The sequence below is a fragment of the Marmota marmota genome, unplaced genomic scaffold (assembly GCF_001458135.2).
Source record: "Marmota marmota marmota unplaced genomic scaffold, marMar, whole genome shotgun sequence".
Lineage (NCBI taxonomy): Eukaryota > Metazoa > Chordata > Mammalia > Rodentia > Sciuridae > Marmota > Marmota marmota.
The window spans coordinates 31739490-31759351 of record NW_026000240.1 but is presented as its reverse complement, the minus strand read 5'-3'; the positions used below and the strand labels follow the sequence as shown (position 1 = coordinate 31759351).

At 38.9% G+C, this 19862-nt stretch overlaps 1 protein-coding gene across 15 annotated transcripts in view; it reads left to right on the top strand.

Moving 5' to 3' along the window:
* Positions 1-19862, top strand: part of Nek11 (NIMA related kinase 11) — a 312014-nt gene that overhangs the window by 230528 nt on the left and 61624 nt on the right. For 10 of the 15 annotated variants that reach the window (XM_048794349.1, XM_048794346.1, XM_048794343.1 and 7 more), the window contains one exon: positions 15718-15814. The exons of 4 other annotated variants lie outside the window; for them this stretch is intronic. In XM_048794349.1, coding sequence (XP_048650306.1) covers positions 15718-15814 — 97 coding nt within the window. Of the gene's footprint in view, positions 1-15717; positions 15815-17744; positions 17747-19862 lie in introns of all 15 variants that reach the window. One more of the 15 variants, XM_048794350.1, reaches the window with a different exon arrangement.

Below are 19862 nucleotides of genomic sequence, written 5' to 3'. Positions count from 1 at the left end.
ACAGGCGAATGGCAGCCTGAAATTACCTGTTCTATGGCTGAATGAGCTGCGGTCAGTCGAAAACAGGGATGGTGACGTCAGCTCTCCAATATGGTGGCTGCTGGCCTCCTCTGTGGTCTGACCGGTGTGGAGAACCGAGATGGACCGCTTCCTTCCCCCGTCTCGAACCCAGAATTCAGCACTGAGTACGGCGCTTGCACGGCTGGCAGAAACTGCAGCGCTGTATCCCTGCGCCGCTGTCTCCTCGTTTCCCAGCGCACGCTGCAGACTCTAGCCACGGGGCGATTTGCTGAATAAGCAGTGTTACCCTCCGTGCAACAAATCTCTCGCGTTTGAGTCCCCGTAGCCGATCCTCGTGGGATGGAAATCCTTCCTCCAGGTTCGGGAGCACCCCACTATTGCTGGAAATTCGTAACCGAGGGTAAATACTTTTAAACATAATTTTTTATAGCTGAAATGTGTAAGCTCTCTTCCCATTTCCCTCCTTGCCCTATAAATGGTTTACAAAGCTTATTTTTATAATAAGCCAGATGCCACAGAGTGATGAAAGAAACAAGACCCCTGTCTTAATGAGTTCCCATCCAGGAAGGCAGATAATCCTAGGGCACTGTGACATGCACAGCACACAGAGTGAGCAAGGGAGGTGGTGTGCATCAGCAGAGTGAGGGCACGTCCACTGTGGGGCAAGGCCCAGGTAGGCTGCAGAGAGGAGGGGAAGGTTTGTAATCCCTGCATCTTGGAGGGCAGGGCAAGGTCAAGTTCACTATACTGTTCTCAGAGTCTAAACACACAGCATGACACAGCGTAGTTTTTCAATAACTATTTAATGAATTAATGGAACGATAAATGTAAAGATGCCAAGTAGTCAGGAAGGAGTAGTGTTCTCTAGAAAGAATCAAGCAGGGTGAAACAACTGAGTATATTCAAGGAACTTCTTACTGAGGAAGAGATTGGCAAACCCAGGTATATAATGCCAAGACCGTGGAGAACCTCATGTGCCAGGTTAGGAGTCTGAACATTATCCTGAGAGTTAGGATACCACTGGCTTTTCAGCAAGATCAGAAAAGTTCACCTTTAATAAGCAATAAAGGACAGTGCTTTAAAAGAAGTGACGTGAGATGGAGAAGTAAAGGGCTAAAATTACACAGCAGATCAAATATCACTATAGTAACTATTTAGACCCATCACCATTCAGTAAGAAAGATGGATGACCTCTGCCTGCATTTTCATTGAACTTTGTAGAAAGGAAAATTCTATCTTCATATTTCCTAGTAACCATATTGTGAGCCAAGGCAACATGTGAATTTTAACATTCCTACATTTTTGGGAAATTAGCTGTAGGTCTAAAGAGTAGTCAGCAGCAGAATGATAAATGACCTTGGTAAACTGTATTTATAAAAGACTGTGTACATTCAAACTGGATGTTGGACAAAAGTAATTAGAATTTCACAGATGCTCTAAAACCTCTCTGTTCATTAAAATTCCTTTAGTGTGTCGATGTATCTGATCAATTTGGGTTTTTGAAAATTTTTGCCTGAAACTTCTTCCATTAACTTTGGTAATAATTAATGTCTACTAAATGATAAGACTGATACAGACTAGAGAAGGCATCAGGGCTTCTGAATCCCTTAGAAACTTATTTTGCTTAAGCCCATCAGACTTTAAGCCATTAAATGTAGGGAAGACTGGCAGCAACCTAATCTTGCACTATTGTGTTTTTCATCTTGACAGAAAATAATTTCCTCATAATTGAAGTGATTTCAACACAGTGTCTTATTTGTGGTTACTCACACATTGAAACCCTAAAAAAGGAGGGATACTTTGGATCATAAAGCACTTGGATCATTTTGATGTGGAGGCACAGTGTGTTGGCCATTATCCCTTTTGTTTATGTCTCATAGAAATCTAAGCCTCCAGCTGGGCAAGGTGGTGCATGCCTGTAATCCCAGCTACTCAGGAGGCTGAGGCAGGAGGATTGTGGTTCAAAGCCAGCCTCAGCAAAAGCGATGCACTAAGCAACTCAGTGAGACTCTGTCTCTAAACAAAATACAAAATAGGGCTGGTGATGTGGCTCAGTGGTTGAGTGCTCCTGAGTTCAATCCCAAATAGCAGCCCCCCCACATCAAAAGAGAGAGAGAGAGAGAGAGAGAGAGAGAGAGAGAGAGAGAGATTGATTTAAGCCACTACAACTTTCAAACTTGAAAGAATGAACAGATTCAGAATTACTGGTAATTTACAGAGAACCTGCTACATGTCTGCTACCTAACCAGACACCTTCATTTGATAGATGTGTGGAGATGGGGTGGGGGCAGGGAAAGAAGTTATAATATAAATAACCCCCTACAACCATATTATTAATCATTCTTATTAATACACTCTTAGCAAAGAATGTCCTGGGTATTACTATTATCTAGGATGAAAACTACCATAATAAAATTTATATCTAAAAGAGAAACTGGCTAATCATTAATCCTACATTTATTTATTACTTCTAGTTTATGGTTTCATTGAGTTACTATACTTTGTAGAGGGAGTGCTGCACATTGTATTGGGATTACAAAGGTAATGTTATACTTGGGTCGTGCCCTTGAGGACCTTTGATTTCATAGTGGAACTTAAACAAGGGCCTAAATAACTATAAATAGACAAGAGTAAGTGTTCAGAAAAGGGGGAGAGAGTTTTAATGGGGGGGGGATCAGAAGTCATGAAGGAAACTTCAAGAACCAGATAGCATCAAGACAATTCCTCACAGTAGATTTGATCTCGAGGGGATAAGGATGGAGTCCCCATAGTAGAAGGAACAGGCAGCTTTTGCCTGGGAATGGTAAGTGCTGTTATTTTTGTGTTATTTGCAGTTGTGAATATGTCATGAATATCTAAGTAGTTAATTTTGATTCTTTTATTTTTTTCGAATAAATAAGACCTTTCTTTTCTTAAGCCATGGTTAGGGGAGAAGTAAGTCTAAAAATAATGAATATCTTCTATATAAGGATTATTGTAAAAATAGAACTTAAAAATAACTGGAAACGGTAGATATGGCCCTTGCAGTATCTTCTGGAAGCATCTATTTTGGTTTTCACAGAAGCTAAGGAGGAGATGATGCAAGATAATTCTTTTTAAAATTTATCTTCTGTGCTGCTGACTGTAGAGGGAGCATGTGTTTCATATACAATTGTCAGGACTGACATTGATGAAAACCTGTTCTGTATTCTCACCTGGAGAGAGGCCACTTCAGTGGCAGCTGGTGGTGGACTGTGTGGAATACCTGCTTGAGGAACAAAAAAACTTGGCTCTGGATCTGCCTTGCTAAATGCTCAGCTGAGTCTGGAGTTCCACAAGAGCTTAGGAGAAGTGGTAGGAATGCAGATCCCCTGTCATCCACTCATCCACAGAAGCAGTTCAGTGATGCTTCTGAGGGTATCTGACTGCCTACAGCATGGGGAGCATCATCTTGTCAGCCTGGGCATGATGGTTGCTAGTGGGCTGTACGAAGTGAGCAAATTAACCTGAGCATTGAACTTTAGAAACTGCCTGTTGTGCAGGGAGAATATTAAGCTGTTCTTTCTGGCAGTAAATAGACACCAAACCAATTGCTTCTTGAAGCTACTTCTGGTTAGGTCTGTAAAGGAATTTTTGTCTAGTTATTTTAAAGTACTATTAAGTTATTTATGTGAAAAGTTAGAAGTTCAAATAAGGCTACATTTGCCTGCAGATCACTTATTTATGAAGCATATGTCAGTCACTTTCTAGCACAGGACCATTGTAGGGTACACAAAGGAACACCAGATGTAGTTTTTCTTTTCAAGGAACTTGCAAATTAATAGGAGTGTTAACATCTCTAGATCAAACAATTAGAACTCCAGAAAGCTCACAATGAATACCCAGATGAATGAGGCAGATGGAATGGGTGGACACTATCCCCAGAGGTTCTGATTCAGTAGGCTTGGGGTGGAGCCCAAGAGTCTGCATTTTAACTAGTCCTGGTGCTGTTGGTTCAGAAACTATCTTTGAGAACCACCAGGATAGAAAAACAGAAAAGGAAGTGCTCTCACCACCAGCTAAGACTTTAAAGAGTGCTCATTTTTTTAATAAATTTTGATAAATTGAACTAAATTTTCAATAAAAGTGCCTCACATTCCATTTTTAATATTTATGACACCATTGAAGAGAGTGTTATTTACAACCTAGGAAAAAGTTTTCTTTCAATATTTAGGTTATGTTAACTTAAAAGAATAAAGTGCTTTGACTCAACAAATCTACATCTAGGAATTTATCTTAAAGAAACAATAAGATTTGTTCATTATACCTCTATCTAAAAAAAGAAAGAAAAAAAACAGAATTGTGTATAAAGATAACCTACAGGGGATGCTGATGGCAGTGTTATTTATAATAGTGAAAAATTGGTATCAGAATAAATGCTGAGTTATGGAGGTTATACATCTTCTAAAATAAAAAAGTTTTATACATTTTATTTTAAAATGATAGTGTAGTGACTGGGTTTGTGGCTCAGTGGTACAGCACTTATCTAGTATGCATGAGGCCCTGGGTTCAAGTCCCAGCACCACAAAAATAAATAAAATGATAGTGTAGCTACATATTCATTGGCATACAGTTGTTATAAATTAATGAATAATGAAGTATGCAAAACTGTAGTGGATCGTTACTTACACACATGCACACACAATTGGAAATTCCAAAGAATTGATGATTTTCTCTGAATGGGTTTCTTTTTCTGTGTTTTCTAATTTGTCTGCAGTGAACATGGACAACTTATGTGATTATTTTCAACTGAAGAGAAGGAAGTACTGATATTCTTAAGTATTTTAGTCAATCTGGAATCCAGCCCAACTTACTGCTACAGAAAAGCAGATTTTGTTTATAAAGCTAAGATTTTCCACATTGGAAGCCTAGAATAATTAAATTTCCAAAACACAGGCTTTTGTCTCTTCAGGGAAGGACAAATGAAAATGTTAGGATCTGGCTTCCACAAATCTCTTCTTCACCTGAATCCACATTTAATTGCTACATATCAGTCCAAAACTGACACTTCCTTTTTTTTTTTTTTTTTTTAACTGATAGGTGCTATTCTTAGGGAGTCATCTCCTGGCTTATTCAAAAGGATTTGAAAGTTTTCAGATCCCTAAACTATCGTCATTTTTAATCTATAAAATTCAGCTGAATATTTGTAGTGAGAACTAATCATGTAAAAAAACAGACAATTTTTAAAATTTCCTATCTTCTAGTATTTATTTTCTGCCCTATGAGATGACAGACAATTTACCTTTCCAAATTGACCCACTTTCTTCCAAGTATTTAGTGTTGGCATAGACAGTGGGTGCTATTTATTCATTAAGAACATGCCCTGTGTAAGGGCTGGGGCTGTAACTTAGTGGTAGAGCGCTGCCTTGCACATGTGAGGCACTGGGTTTGATCCTCAGCACTACATTAAATAAATAGATAGATACATAGATAGATAGATAGATACATAGATAGATACATAGATAGATAGATAGATAGATAAGCAAACAAACAGTTGGAATGGGTTAGGACAGTGATTCTCAAAATTAATTAAAAAGAAGAAGAAGACGCCCTATGCAAAGTACTGTGGTGGGTGCCCTAGGGATGAGGGAGGCAGTAAAATTTGACTTGGGCATTTGCTAACAATGATGTATCTTTATATATGTGATTGCATTTAATTTTTACTAGAGCCCTAGAAAGTAGAGTATTGTATTAATAAGAAAACTGAGTCATAGTTTTATAACTTATTGAACAAAAATCTCAGAGTCAGGACTCAAATCCAGGTCTTCTAAGCCGCTCACATACCCATGCTAATATGCCTTAGCTCCCTTCTAAGTGGAAATCCCTTGAAGTTGTTCTCTTCTACTTCCTCCTATTGGCCTTTCTTCTCTAGACTCCTGGTGTCGCTTGGCTTCGATACAGCTGCTGCTGATATAGGGTTGATGACAACTTCTTTATGTGGTGGCTTCTGCCCTGTGACAATAAAAGCAATTCTTTGAAAGAGCTAGGGATGGGCATGGGGTGATAAAAATGGGCACATCATCATTTTTATTATTGCTTTTAACAAATACTCAACTCATCAAAGGAATGAAGACAATCATCTTCACACCCCAGCTTTTCCCTCTCTAGTTCCAGGAACCATGTTTTATGGATCTGGGTTCTTCAGGAATCAGTCTTTAACACAAAACTGAGTGAGCAGATGTTTATGCAGGAGGGCCCTTGGGATTGACCACTGGTGATAGAAGGTGAAGGATGCAGAATGCAGCAGAGAGAGAAGCTGAGCAGTGATACAGGCCTGACAAACCCTAACCAAACCCATGGGGAATTCTGGACCATCAGAGTTGTCTGCATAGACCAAAATGGTCAGACTTTCTACCTCTGCCATGATCAGTCATAAGTGTAGGCCACCTGGAAGGACACAGCTTTGGGTGAGGAAGCTTTCTGCAGCTGAGGCAAATCCTGAAGAGGCCACCGCCATAGGCTTGCTGTTTACATCACTCATAACATCTGGGTGGCAAGTCCTTCCCTCAGAGGTCTCTGAACCATGCATCTCCAACCCTGGGGCATTGGAGTTACATAGTGAAGATAGGGATCAGCTTTCTTTGAAGATTTTTAGATAATATTGTTGCCATCCTAATGTTCATTCTCATCACAGAAAAGCTCAAGGAAAAATCTTCACAAAGGTTGAGTTAGATATTCCTCTTGGCAGAGTAGAACAGTTTTCACAACACCCCGCTAATTCATAGCCCTACCCATAATAAGCTGTGGGGCTGTCATCTGAAGAGGTGGAGAAATAGGATGGCAGATACAATGATTCCCCCAAATTTCAACCTTTTGGAGGAGGGATTTGTCTGATGATCTGATTTTTCAAAATCAGTGCATGAAAATGTTTACTTCATCGTGGGGCATTCAAAAGGGCATGGCTCGGGCTGGGGATGTGGCTCAAGAGGTAGCGCACTCGCCTGGCATGCGTGCGGCCCAGGTTCGATCCTCAGCACCACATACAAACAAAGATGTTGTGTCCTCCAAATACTAAAAAATAAATATTAAAAATTCTCTCTCTCTCTCCCTCTTTCTCACTCTCTCTCACTCTTTCTTTAAAAAAAAGGGGGGGCATGGCTGTAGTCCTGGCTCTGCCCCTTCCTCTTCTAGCTGTGCCAACCTAGGTAAGACAGACAGCTTCTCTTGACCTTGACCTCCCCATCCATAAAGTGAAAGAATTTGACTTGAATAGTTCTGTGGTTGTCCCCAGCTTGGACTCATAATGCTTCCCCCTCATTGGGGCCAAGAATCAGCCAACTACAGCCAAACAGCTAACTTCCTGTTTTTGTAAATAAAGTTACACTCTAATATAACCATGCTCATTTCTTTACTTATTTCCTATGATTGTTTTCATGCTCTTAACAATGGAGTAGAGTTGTTGCAACTGAGATTATATGGTCTGAAGTCTGAAATATTTACTACCCATTCCTTTAGAGAAAAAGTTTGTTGACCCCTGGTCTAGGTAAATCTTCTATCCTATTCCATTCCGAGGAGTCAGAGAAGAAATGTGGGCCATGAGCCATGCCTCTGCTATCATTTGGGAAAGAGTGGTGTCTATCAAGCAACTATTTCTTGAGTATGCCTGAGGAAATTAAGAGGAAGAAAGAGTTAACGGAGATTAGAAGGGAAGCATTCTAAATGACCAGTGTAACAAGGGCAGTAGTTGTAAGGATTCCCGAATAAGCAATGTCCCAGGTGCTTAAGTGAGATCTTGTTTGCCAAAATATCCACCACTGCAGTCCCTAGATCAGCTCTTTATTACCCACAAGCAGGATGTTTAGCAAGGAGGTCAAACACAGGTTTTTGCTTTATGATCAAGGTCATTTGTCCAGCAACTAAAATGAGTAAAGAGCAATTTCAGAAGGAAATTTTGGAAGAAATGAGGGAAGGATCTCTCTCTCTCTCTCTCTCTCTCTCTCTCTCTCTCCTGGAAAAATGTCAAAATCATCAAGTTGTCACTTCTTTGGGGAAAATAGCTCTGCTGGAGAGAGATGATAGAAGTAGGAGGAATCCTGACAATATTATTATTATGAGCTGTGCTTTGCATTGTTAAAAAACACAGCTTCTGAATGCTAATGCAGCTTCATATCATTTTGTTTTCATCTCATTGTCAAAACATCTCCATGGGGTAATGTCAAGTGTTATAATCCTTGTCGTTCTATATTTCACAGGCGGGAAAAGAGACTGTAGGGTGATTTTGCCTAATGTCACAGGCATTTATTGTGACATTTATTGTTGGTCCCAGCCATTTGCATCTTAGTTTTTGGTCCTTTTGATTGCTCTTTATCTTTATGTGTAGGTATTATCTTCCCTAGTACACTCTTTGCCTGTTCATAGAAGGTTAGAATTGAGGGAAGGCTCTCAACTTAATGAAATCACTTAAATACAAAACAAGGAAACTGAGGCCAGGGAAGTGGCCCGAGGGCCGAAGAGCTGTTGAGAGTAGAACCAGAATAGTAACTGTGGTCCCCGAAGGCTAGTGCTTTTTCCAGAGACCCTTACTATACTACTTGCTATTCCCCATGCCTTGCCTAGTGTTATGGTTTTTATGGATTAAGGATATAACTACTATTTACTTTGCCTTTGATTTTGACTCTCATCCATTGAGCATGTAAAATACATGCCTTTATAAACTAAACTAAGTGAGCAGATTAAACCCACAGCAAGCAGAAGAGAGAAAATAATAAAATTAGAATGGAAATAAATGAAAAAATAAAGAATAGAAAAATAATAGACAAGAAAGAAGCAAAAGTCGATTCCTTGTAAAAATTTAACAGATTTTAGCTATATTGATGAAGAAAATAGGAGAGAAAACCCACATTAATAAATCAGGAATGAGAAATGGAACATTAGTATCAACTTTAAAAAAAGAATTATAAGGATATCCTATGAACAATACACCGACAGATCAGATAACTTAGATGAATGGGCATCTTTCTAGAAAGACATAAATTTCTGAAGCTGACTCAAGGAAATAGAAAATTTGAATAGGTCTATCATGGGTAGTAGTAATCAAAGTAGTAATTTAGAAAGCCTCTGACAAACGAAATCCCAGGCTCAGATGGCCTCACTGGTGAATTCTACCAAATTCTCAAAGAACAATTAATACCAACCCTTCAGAAACTCATCTGAAAGAAAAAAATAATAATAATAATAAGGAAATACTTCTCAGCTCATTCTGTGAAGGCAGTATTATTTTCTAATATCAACCCCAGGCAAAAACATAATAGGAAAGAACAAGCTACTTACCAATATCCATTATAAATAAATGTGTATGTAAAAACTTTCAACAAAGTACAAGCAAGGCAAACCCAGAAACATAAAAAGAGTTTACTGACCAAGTGACACTTTGTTCAGGAATGCAAGGGTAGCTTAATGCCAGAAAATCCATCAATGTTGAACACCATGTTAACAGAATAAAAGGAGAAGACTATATATAGACAAAGAAAAGGTGTTTGAAAAAGACCTAACACCTTTTACCATTAAAGACACTCAACAAACTAGGAACAGAAGAGCACCTCTTAAAACTGAATAAGGGCATCTATGAAAAAACCCTACAGCTAATTCTTAATGGTTTATGAATGTTTTTCCCCTTCTTTAATGAATGAGACAAGAATTTTTTCTCTTACCACTTTTATTGAACATTGTACTAGATATTCTAGGTGAGGAAAAGAAATAAAAGGAATCCAGATTATAAAGTAAGAGCTAAATTATCTCTTTGCAGATGACATCATCTTATATATAAAATTCCTTATAAAACCATCAAAAAACTATTAGAACTAATAAATGAACTCAATAGGCTATAGAGTACAAGATAAATATGCAAAAATCAATTTTATTTCTATATACTATGGGGAAACATTTTTTAATGAAATTATACAACATGTTTATAGTCTTAACTGTTCAGGAGGGTAAGGTTGGAGGATCACTGAGCCTAGGAGTTCAAGACAAGCCTGGCCCATTTCAAGAGAGGGGCAGTGGGGGGAGAGAAATCAAGAAAACAATTCCATTTACAATGACATCAAAATGAGCCTAAGGAATAAATTTATGCAAATACGTGCTTTGTGCTGACCTGAGCTTTGGAAATATGAAGGTGAACACAGGCAAAAATATTTGTGAATAATATATCTGTTTAATACCCAGATTATTAAAAGAAAAAGATAACTAGCTCAATTTAAAAATAGGTAAAAGAATTGAATAGAATTTCTCCAAAGAAGATACACAAATAGCCAATAACTACATGAAAAGATGCTAAACATTAAGGAGCTATCATGGGAATGAAAATCAAATCCACAGTGAGATATCACTTCATACCCATTAGGCTAGCTATTAAAAACAAATTTAAGAAAGGAAAATAGTAGTGCTATCATGGTTATAGAGAATCCTTATACATGGATGATAACTCAGAAATTCAACTCCTAGGTATGACTTCTACCATGAAAGTAGAAAACAGGAACTCAAATAGACATTTGTAAGCCAATGGTCATTATTCGTAATAGCCAAAACATGGAAACAATCCAGTTGTTCATCAACAGTTAAATGGATAAACAAAATGTATTATATATATATACACACACACAAACATACACACAATGGAATATTATTCATCCATAAAAATAAAATTCTGATACATGATATAACATGTAATTGAAATAAGTCAGATAAAAAAGGTCACATACTGTCGGATTATTTTATATGAGGTACTTTGAACAATCAAATCTATAAAGACAGAAGGTAGCTTAGAGACTACCAGGGGCAGGAAGATGGAGAAAATGAGGTGTTACTATTTAATGGTCAAAGAGTTTCTATTTGAGATGATGAAAAACTTTTTAGAAATACTGGTCATGATTGTACAATATCAATGTAATTAACACCAGTGAATTTTAATCTTAAAATGGATTTAAATGTTTATAAAAGAGGAATAGGACATTCTCAATATGCTCAAAGAGCTTATTAAATAGTTGAAAAGGGTAAGGGAGTGAAGGGAGATATTGACATTGACAACTAAGAGTATTAAAATACAAAATGTGGTAAATAGCCACTCACTCAACTAGCATCCAGCTCAGGGGTCACGTAGAGTGGGTATTTACTGAATGATGTCAACTGGACAGTGTAGAGCAGGTGGCCAACATCTAGGACTCTGGAATAAAGCAAGGTTTGGTTTCAAGTTCCAGCTATGGAATGTACCAGTTGTGTAACATTGTGCAAGTTATTTAATATTTCAATAGCTCACTTTCCTCTCTGAAAAAAGTGCCTATTTCATAGGAACCTTACCAGAGATAATACAGGTAAGATGTTTAGTCCAGGGTCTGGTTTAGCCATTATTATTATTGATTTAGTGGTGGCTTGGGGTTTTTTGTTGTTGTTGTTGTTAATGAGGAATCAGAGTGAATTTGTGTAGAAATCAAGTTTGAAAAAAAAAAACTGTAAATAGATCCAAGGCTTGAAATAAAACTCATACTTCTGAGTCTGGAAGACAAAGGAACATGGGATGGAAAGGTGGGTGAACAGTTGGAGGATAAAACCAAGGAAAGGGGAGGACAGCAGGGGGCAGAACAAGACAGTGACCAGAGAGCATGGGAGGAGAATTAGAGGAAGCCTGGCCCCAAGCAGAACAGCAAGTGGGAAGCTTCCTGGCTGACAGGAAGCCCAGTGGAACCAGTGATTCTGACATCTGTTGGTAGCTGTTTTCATTCAAGTTCCCACTTTTTCTGGGAAAGGGAGTAATGGGGATGGGGAAAAGGAAGCAAATGCCCAAATTGTTCCATGTGACCTTTTCTCCCACCACCTTCTTTTCAGAATTCTGCATCCCAAGTGTTCTGATGCCAGTTAGTGGTTTGAGATCTGAGCACAGTGACACCCTCCTCTGCTCAGACAGCATGGCAATGGACATTCCTCCTATGTATTAATGGGGTCATCTCCCCTTCTAAGGAACAGCCAGCACGTGCAGTGAGTGAGTAGGAGAAAGTTACAAGTGGCAGAATAGAATGGTCAGTTTACATACAACACTATTTTTATTAACTGGGGATTGAACCCAGGGGCAGGTCCAGCATCCCCCCTGCCACCCTTTTTGAGTCAGGGTTCCACCAGGCTGGACTGTTGCTTGGGATCATCCTGTATCAACCTCCTAAACCACTGGGATTATAGGCATGCACCACCATACACAGCTACACACATCACTTTTTAAAAACTCATCATTGTCATTGGTGAAAAGCTTTGTCTGATGGATAGTCTGTAGACATTCTTCTACTGACTGGAAATGGAAAGAAGAGAAGTGCTGTTTAAGGAATACTTCGTATCAGGATTCAGTGTTCTTCAGAAAAAGGTAGAGGTGGAACAAAAGCAAAGATCAGGCAAAAGTCGATAGATAATGGCTAGATCTTTGGTGGGAGAGAGTGTGTGAAGTTATTGTAGGAAATTCTTGAAATCACAAGTGCACCTAAAATAGTCTATGTTTCACACATAGATACTGTTTTCCAAATTCATGAGAATTTACTTAAAATTAGTAAAGGGAAAATTAATTTTTAAAAATTAACTTGGGAATTAAGGATTCACCTATATTAAAGCAAAATCTTTAAAAAAGCAGAACTCTGGAACCAAGCTTTCATGGGTAAATGACTGGTTCAGTTACACAGGATCCTGGGTTCAAGAGGGACCCCACCCTTGGGGCTTAATGAAACTTTATCTTTGAATATGTGATTTCTGAGTAACATCTGATGGTACAGTGGAACATATGCCAGGGTCTTAAAGCCTTACTGATGTGCTGTCTCTTTTTTAGCCTCCTCCCTGGGAAGGGTCCTCTACCACCTTCTCCCTAAACCCAGCCCTGTGACCACTGCCATCTCCATCTTCAGAGGGGTCTTGAGCACAAGTAGAGAAGAATCAGTGTGCTGTGAATGTCTGCAATCCTAGTTCCTGAGGGAGAGGGACATTAAATACTCAACAAACAAACAAAACACCATGAGAGGTCTATAAACAGATGCAGAAGAAAGAAAACAGCTTTCTCTTGCTCTCTGAACAAGGAGCTCTGTAAGGCCACTTCGCACTGGATCCCACAAGTTTTGTAGCTGGCCTAAGAGATTTGCTACTCAGTGTGGTCTCAGGACCAGTAGCACTGGTATTACCTGTAGGTTTATTAGATATAGAGAATCCCCAGCTCTATCCAGAGCTAAATCAGAATTTGCTTTTTATCAAGATCCCTGGGTGATTCACATTGAAGTTTGAGAAGCAATGGTATAGATCACATTTTGTGATTTAGTGACCAATCCAGATGATAGGTTCCATCCTAGCCCTAAAATGTTATTTTATCATTGTTAAATGTGTTGTCCTTTTCTCTGACATAAAACAACCACTATTCATATTAGGTGAGATGGAGAGGTCAAAAAGCTAGCCAGTAAGGAACACTAAAAAAGGAGATGCTCTGAGCACCAAGCTTTGCCAACTCTTGCTTGAAATTATATTTACCCTGTTCTATACCCTTGGGTTCAATGCTTAGCATCTTTCCTAGCAATGCTGAGAGCCTTATGATGGTAACAGCGGCCAGCTTAAAATAACCTGCAGCTCTCCTAGAAATTGTTTTGACCTTTATTTGCATAAGCGTTCAGAATGTGCCAGCTTTCTCTGGGAGAGTGGAGAGCAGTGCTTACCTTTCCTTCTTGTCATTGCTGATTTCTGAGTATACATGGGGGTTACTTGACATGGTATGTGGTCCCAGGCAAAATGTTTACAGAAAGCAACCTACATGAATACAAAATGAACCCCTAAGCCTTCCTCCCACCCCATGGGTCTTCCCTGGGGATAAGTTGCTGTTCTGGACAGAACTAGTGGGAAGTTGAGAGCTGAAATGATACTTCTGTTCAATAGCAGTGAGTGCTGAGGCAGGTTTTCCCTCCAGGTATGGAGAAAGATGATCAATTTGTCTTTGGACTTGGGTCTTTAAAGTGGAAGCCTAATTTGTCATGTACTAAGAAGAATGGGTTGTTTAGTTAACTAATTGTAACATGCCAATTCAAAGTCATACTTGTTGCTCTAGCCTAGGGATTTAGCCTGAGGAGATTCAAGGATTTTTACAAAGTTTAAGCAGCATAATAGTCATCTAAATGGTATCAGTAAAAGCAAGAAGTTCAAAGTGGAATGCATCCCTTCAGGGATATGCAAAAGGAAGAGGTATTAGAAATTAGCATTTGATTTTTCACATTTAAAAATGTGAGAGAATAAAATCCTTTACTAATATGTAAAATGGGGACTGACTCTAGCTTCCATGGTTGGTCTCTAAGTCAGACAGTGTTATATGAGATCCATTGAATAAAGAGCAGGAATTTCACAGTATGGGTCTCTTCTCTGATGTAGCACTGCATGGATATAATTTATAAATTTATATAATTTAGAGAGAAAGAGAAAGAAAGAAATTAAACCTGGTGTGTGAGTGAGAGCCCTGTGCTCCAAGACTTTTGCTGATGAGGTCTGAGGCCCCTTGTGAGAGATCTAAGGAAAGGAATGCCCAGGAAGGGCTCTGCCCCCAGCTCCAGACGCACAAGGACTGAATTTTAGGCTGAGCTCTTTGGATTACACCAAGCCCTCATTCACAGGGCAGGTTTAGTTTCTTTCTCTCTTTCTTTCTCTTTTTTCTTTTTTCTCTCTTTCCCCCTTTCCTTCCTTCTTTCCTTTTCCAGTACTGGAGACAATCTAGGGCATCACACCCTGGCTCATCCACCACTGAGCCAGGGTCTCACTCATTTCCAAGGCTGACCTTCAACTTGCAATCCTTCTACCCCAGCCCCTGAGTAGCTGGGACTCCAGTTCAGGTTCCATTCTTAATGGAAAGCAGTGCTGCTTCAGTTAGTGGTCTGTTTCTTTCCCTGGAATCCCAACATGTTTTCTGAGGGCCTTTAGGATGTCTCGGGAAAACTTGTATCTCTCAGCAGATTTCATAACACCTCACCTTTCACTAACAAACAACTCCTTATCTTCTCAACCTAACTTTGGCCTTCGACTTTACTCTGCTACATTTCAAGGCTTCAGATGACTTGCTGGTCAGCATTCTGCTTTCCATTGTAAAAAAAAAAAAACTAATGGTCTGGGCTGGGGTTGTAGCTCAGTAATAGAGCAGCTTGTCTAGCACATGTGAGGCACTGGGTTTGATCAGCAGCATCACATAAAAAATAAATAAAATAAAAGTAATGTGTCCATCTATAACTAAAAATATTTTTAAAAACTAATGGTCAAATGTAAAATTATCATAAAGAAAAACTAAGTTTATTAGAAAAGTTCCTAGTTATTTAAATAAATATCTATACCTGCTAAAAGAGAATGGCTGAAGGCTCCCCAAGAATGTTTGCTTATCTGTAAATACATTTCCCTCTGAGGTTTCTAGTATAAAAAGTTCATCTCTTAAATAATGATTTTCTGTTTAATTTTAGCATTCCTTTTTGAGAGAGGCTTGGTCCTGCAATTCCTTGGGCATATTGAAACTGTAAATAATCTTATCATTTGGAATAAATCTCCTTAATGTGCATGTTATAATTGAATTCATTTCTAATTAATGTAGTATTACCTGTGGCAAAGGTGTATTAGCTTCTGTTCTCTGATTGCCCTTGAACATCGCCTTGAGGTTGCAGGAGTGCTGATGAAGTAATAAGGGCTGTGATTGATTTTCAGACACAAGGACCATTACCAGCATGGCTGCAGACATGTCTCCAGGACCAGCTATCTTCAACAGCGCGATGGCCAGGACCAAGATGCAGCACATGAGGGAGTGAGTGGCATGTTGCCTGATCCCTGTCACAGAGCAGCATTAGAACAAATTGACCAAGCGTGTGAGATTGAGTCATGCAGTGCTATCTTAGTCCCTTTTGGCTGTTAGGACAAAATGCTTGATACTGGACAATGAACAAAAAAACACAAATTTACTTCTCACAGTTTTGGAGGCAGGAAAGTTCGAGATCAAGGTGCCAGTGGTTTCCATGTTTGGTGATGCCTGGCTCTCTCTGCTTCCACAATGGTGCCTTGTTGCTGTTCCTCACAAGGGTAGAAGGGCAAAAGAGAACTGTGTTCAAATACACGGAGCAGAAACTTGAGGCAGTGCTGGGCAGTAAGACCCAAGATCCCATGCATGCCCTCAGCCCCTCCTTTGACACCATTCCATCTTCAAGGCCTGGCACTCTGGGCCTGTGATGGAATAGCAGCCTTGGGATCACTCTTCCATTGTCTCGATGAATAGCACCTGGCTTCCTTGTCCCCACACAGATCTCCTTACCAAATATCAGCTTGACCGCACCTTTGGTATTCTCTCATAATTAACTGTTAGCACTCAAGAGAAACCATGCAAAACTTTCAACACTTTGCTTAGAGATTTCTTCTGCTAAATACCCTACTTCATCACTGGCAAGTTCTGCCTTCCAAAATGCTGTAGAACATGGGCACAATTCAGCTGGATTCTTTGTTACTTTATAATAGGATAGCCTTTCCTCCAGTTTCCAATAACAACATCCTTACTTTCCCCATAGACTGTTATCAAAATAGTCCCTACTGTTTGTATTTCTACCCAGTGTTCTGTTCACAACAACTTATATTATCTCTTAAGACCAAAGTTCTTTCTATAGCTTTCCTCTTCCTCCAAGCCTTTGCTAGAATGACACTTTGTAGTTCAACTATACTTACCATCCAGTTTCAAAGCTATGTTCATATTTTCAAGTATTTGTTATAGCAATACCCCAGTTCCTCATACCAAATTCTCTTAGTCCTTTTGTGCTACTGTAGCAAAACCCCTAAGACTGGGTAATTTGCAAACAGTATAAATTTGTTGTTCCCTGTTATGGAGGCTGGGAAGTCAAGATCAAGGCTTGATCAGGTTTGCTGCCTAGTGAGGGATCAGTTTCTGCTTCCAAGATGATACTTTGGACCTAAGGGCAAAGGGGACTAGCTAGTTCCCCCGGGACCTTTTATAAAGTCTCTAAACCCATTCTTGAGGGTGGAATCCCCATGGCCTAATATGTTCCTAAAAGGCATCACCTCTTAATAATACTCTTGCATTGGGGATTAAGTTTCAACATGAATTTTGGAGGGGACATGAACAATTTAAACCATTACAGGTAATATTCTCCTTGGTCTCCTACATGCAGCAGTCGATGAAACAAGCAAAAGATCTTGGGAAAACCCGAGTTCCCAACAAAAGCACTCCTGCAAGTGCTTCTTGACAAGGAAGAGACACTTGGCCTCCTAATATAACTTCTCTCATACAATCTGTGTCTCTAGATCAGAGGTTGGCAAACTTTCCCTGTAAAGGAATAAACTGAAAATATTTAAGGCTTTGTAGGCCAATGATTTGTCACAATTATTCAATTCTGCTGTTGTAACACAAAAGCAGGCAATATGTAAATAAATGTACATGACTGTACTTCAAAAAATCATTATTTTGAGGTTGAAATGTGAATTTCATATAATTTTCAGGCATCACAAATTATTACTTTTTAATTTTTTTTTCTTTGTGTGGTACTGGTAATTGAACCCAGAGCCTTGTACTTAATTGTCAAGAGCTCTGCCACTGAGTTACTCCTCCAGCCTCACCCCTTTTTTTTCAACCATTTGAAAATGTAAAAATAATTCTTAGCTTGTAGGAGGTACAGAAGCAGATGGTGGGCCAAATTTGGCCTGGAGGCTGTATACTTTGCCAGCCCCTACTATAGATGTTTCCACTCAGGAATTTCTCTCTGAAATCTAGTACCTTTATTGATTCTGACTGAATAAGTAGGAAAGATTGGCAAGAATTATTTTAGTTGATTTGCATTTACATTGTCCTTTCAATATAACTTGTTATCATCCAGGCTATTGTTTGAAAGCAAAGGAGAAAAAAAAAAGAATGCTAAGAATTATTTCTAAACCTAAAGCTATTAATAGGTTTTGATGCTTATTGTCCTGCTTATATCACAATGGTCTTACAGTAACATGGTTACCATAGCAACAAGTGATTCCCAGTAGTTGGAAGTGAGGGATTTGGGAATAATCTTTCCTATCTCTACTTACCTCCACCACTCCTTGCTAGGAGGAGATAATGTAGAAGGATTTACTAATCTCCCAGTTGATACTCTTTAAAGAGAACAAAGCAGGTCACTTATTTCACCCTTCAAAAGTTAATAATATGGTGTCATATTTTTGATCTAAGACTTCATTACTTTTGCAAAGTACACAATGTCTCATTTGCTAGCATTTTATAACATGCTCTAAGTCATTAAAATGAAAGTAGCTTTGCCAAAATAATTGACCAAGATGCATTCTAGTGGTTTTATTACTGGTATATTTTCTTCCTTATTGCTTGACTGAATCTGACCAAGTATTTTCTGCCTCATTTTTTTTAATGTAAACCAATATACTCTGGGTTTCTTCCATGTCAATGGGCTGACTTCTTTAGAAGAATAACCTGCTGTCCCCTTATAATCCATGTCATGAAGCCCTATACAATCCAGAAAAGACAAAAAAAGGGAATCAAGGCTACACAGCTGTGTATCTTTTGTGCATGTTGTATCTCAGTATCTAAGACTTAGTACACAGCCAGACTTTGCTGTTCTTTCACTGCACAGTGATATACCACATGCTCAGTGTGTTAGTTAGCTTTCAGTCACTGTGAAAAAGTCCCTGAAAAATTCAGTTTTAGGAAGGAGAGATTCATCCTTGGCTCAGTGTTTGTCAATGGTTGGCTGGCTCCATTGCTTTTATTTTTTATTTTTTTTTAATTTTTATTGTTGGTTGATCAAAACATTACATAGTTCTTGACATATCATATTTCATACATTTGATTCAAGTGGGTTATGGACTCCCATTTTTACCCCGTATACAGATTGCAGAATCACATCAGTTACACAACCACTGATTTACATATTGCCATACTAGTGTCTGTTGTGTTCTGCTACCTTTCCTATCCTCTACTATCCCCCCTCCCTTCCCCTCCCCTCCCCTCTTCTCTCTCTACCCCATCTACTGTAATTCATTTCTCTCCCTTGTTTTTTTTTTTCCTTTCCTCTCACTTCCTCTTGTATGTAATTTTGTATAACCCTGAGGGTCTCCTTCCATTTCCATGCAATTTCCCTTCTCTCTCCCTTTCCCTCCCACCTCTCATCCCAGTTTAATGTTAATCTTCTTCTCATGCTCTTCCTCCCTACTCTGTTCTTAGTTACTCTCCTTATATCAAAGAAGACATTTGGCATTTGTTTTTTAGGGATTGGCTAGCTTCACTTAGCATAATCTGCTCTAATGCCATCCATTTCCCTGCAAATTCTATAATTTTGTCATTTTTTAATGCAGAGTAATACTCCATTGTGTATAAAAGCCACATTTTTTTTATCCATTCGTTTATTGAAGGACATCTAGGTTGGTTCCACAGTCTTGCTATTGTGAATTGTGCTGCTATGAACATCCATGTAGCAGTGTCCCTGTAGCATGCTCTTTTTAGGTCTTTAGGGAATAGACCAAGAAGGGGAGTAGCTGGGTCAAATGGTGGTTCCANGTAGTATAGTTTGAAGTCTGGTATCACTATACCGCCTGAATCACACTTCCTGCTTAGAGTTGTTTTTGCTATTCTGGGTCTTTTATTTTTCCATATGAATTTCATGATTGCTTTATCTATTTCTACAAGAAATGTTATTCACCACATCAATAGACTTAAAGATAAGAACCATATGATCATCTCGATAGATGCAGAAAAAGCATTAGACAAAGTACAGCATCCCTTTATGTTCAAAACTCTAGAAAAACTAGGGATAACAGGAACATACCTCAATATTGTAAAAGCTATCTATGCTAAGCCTCAG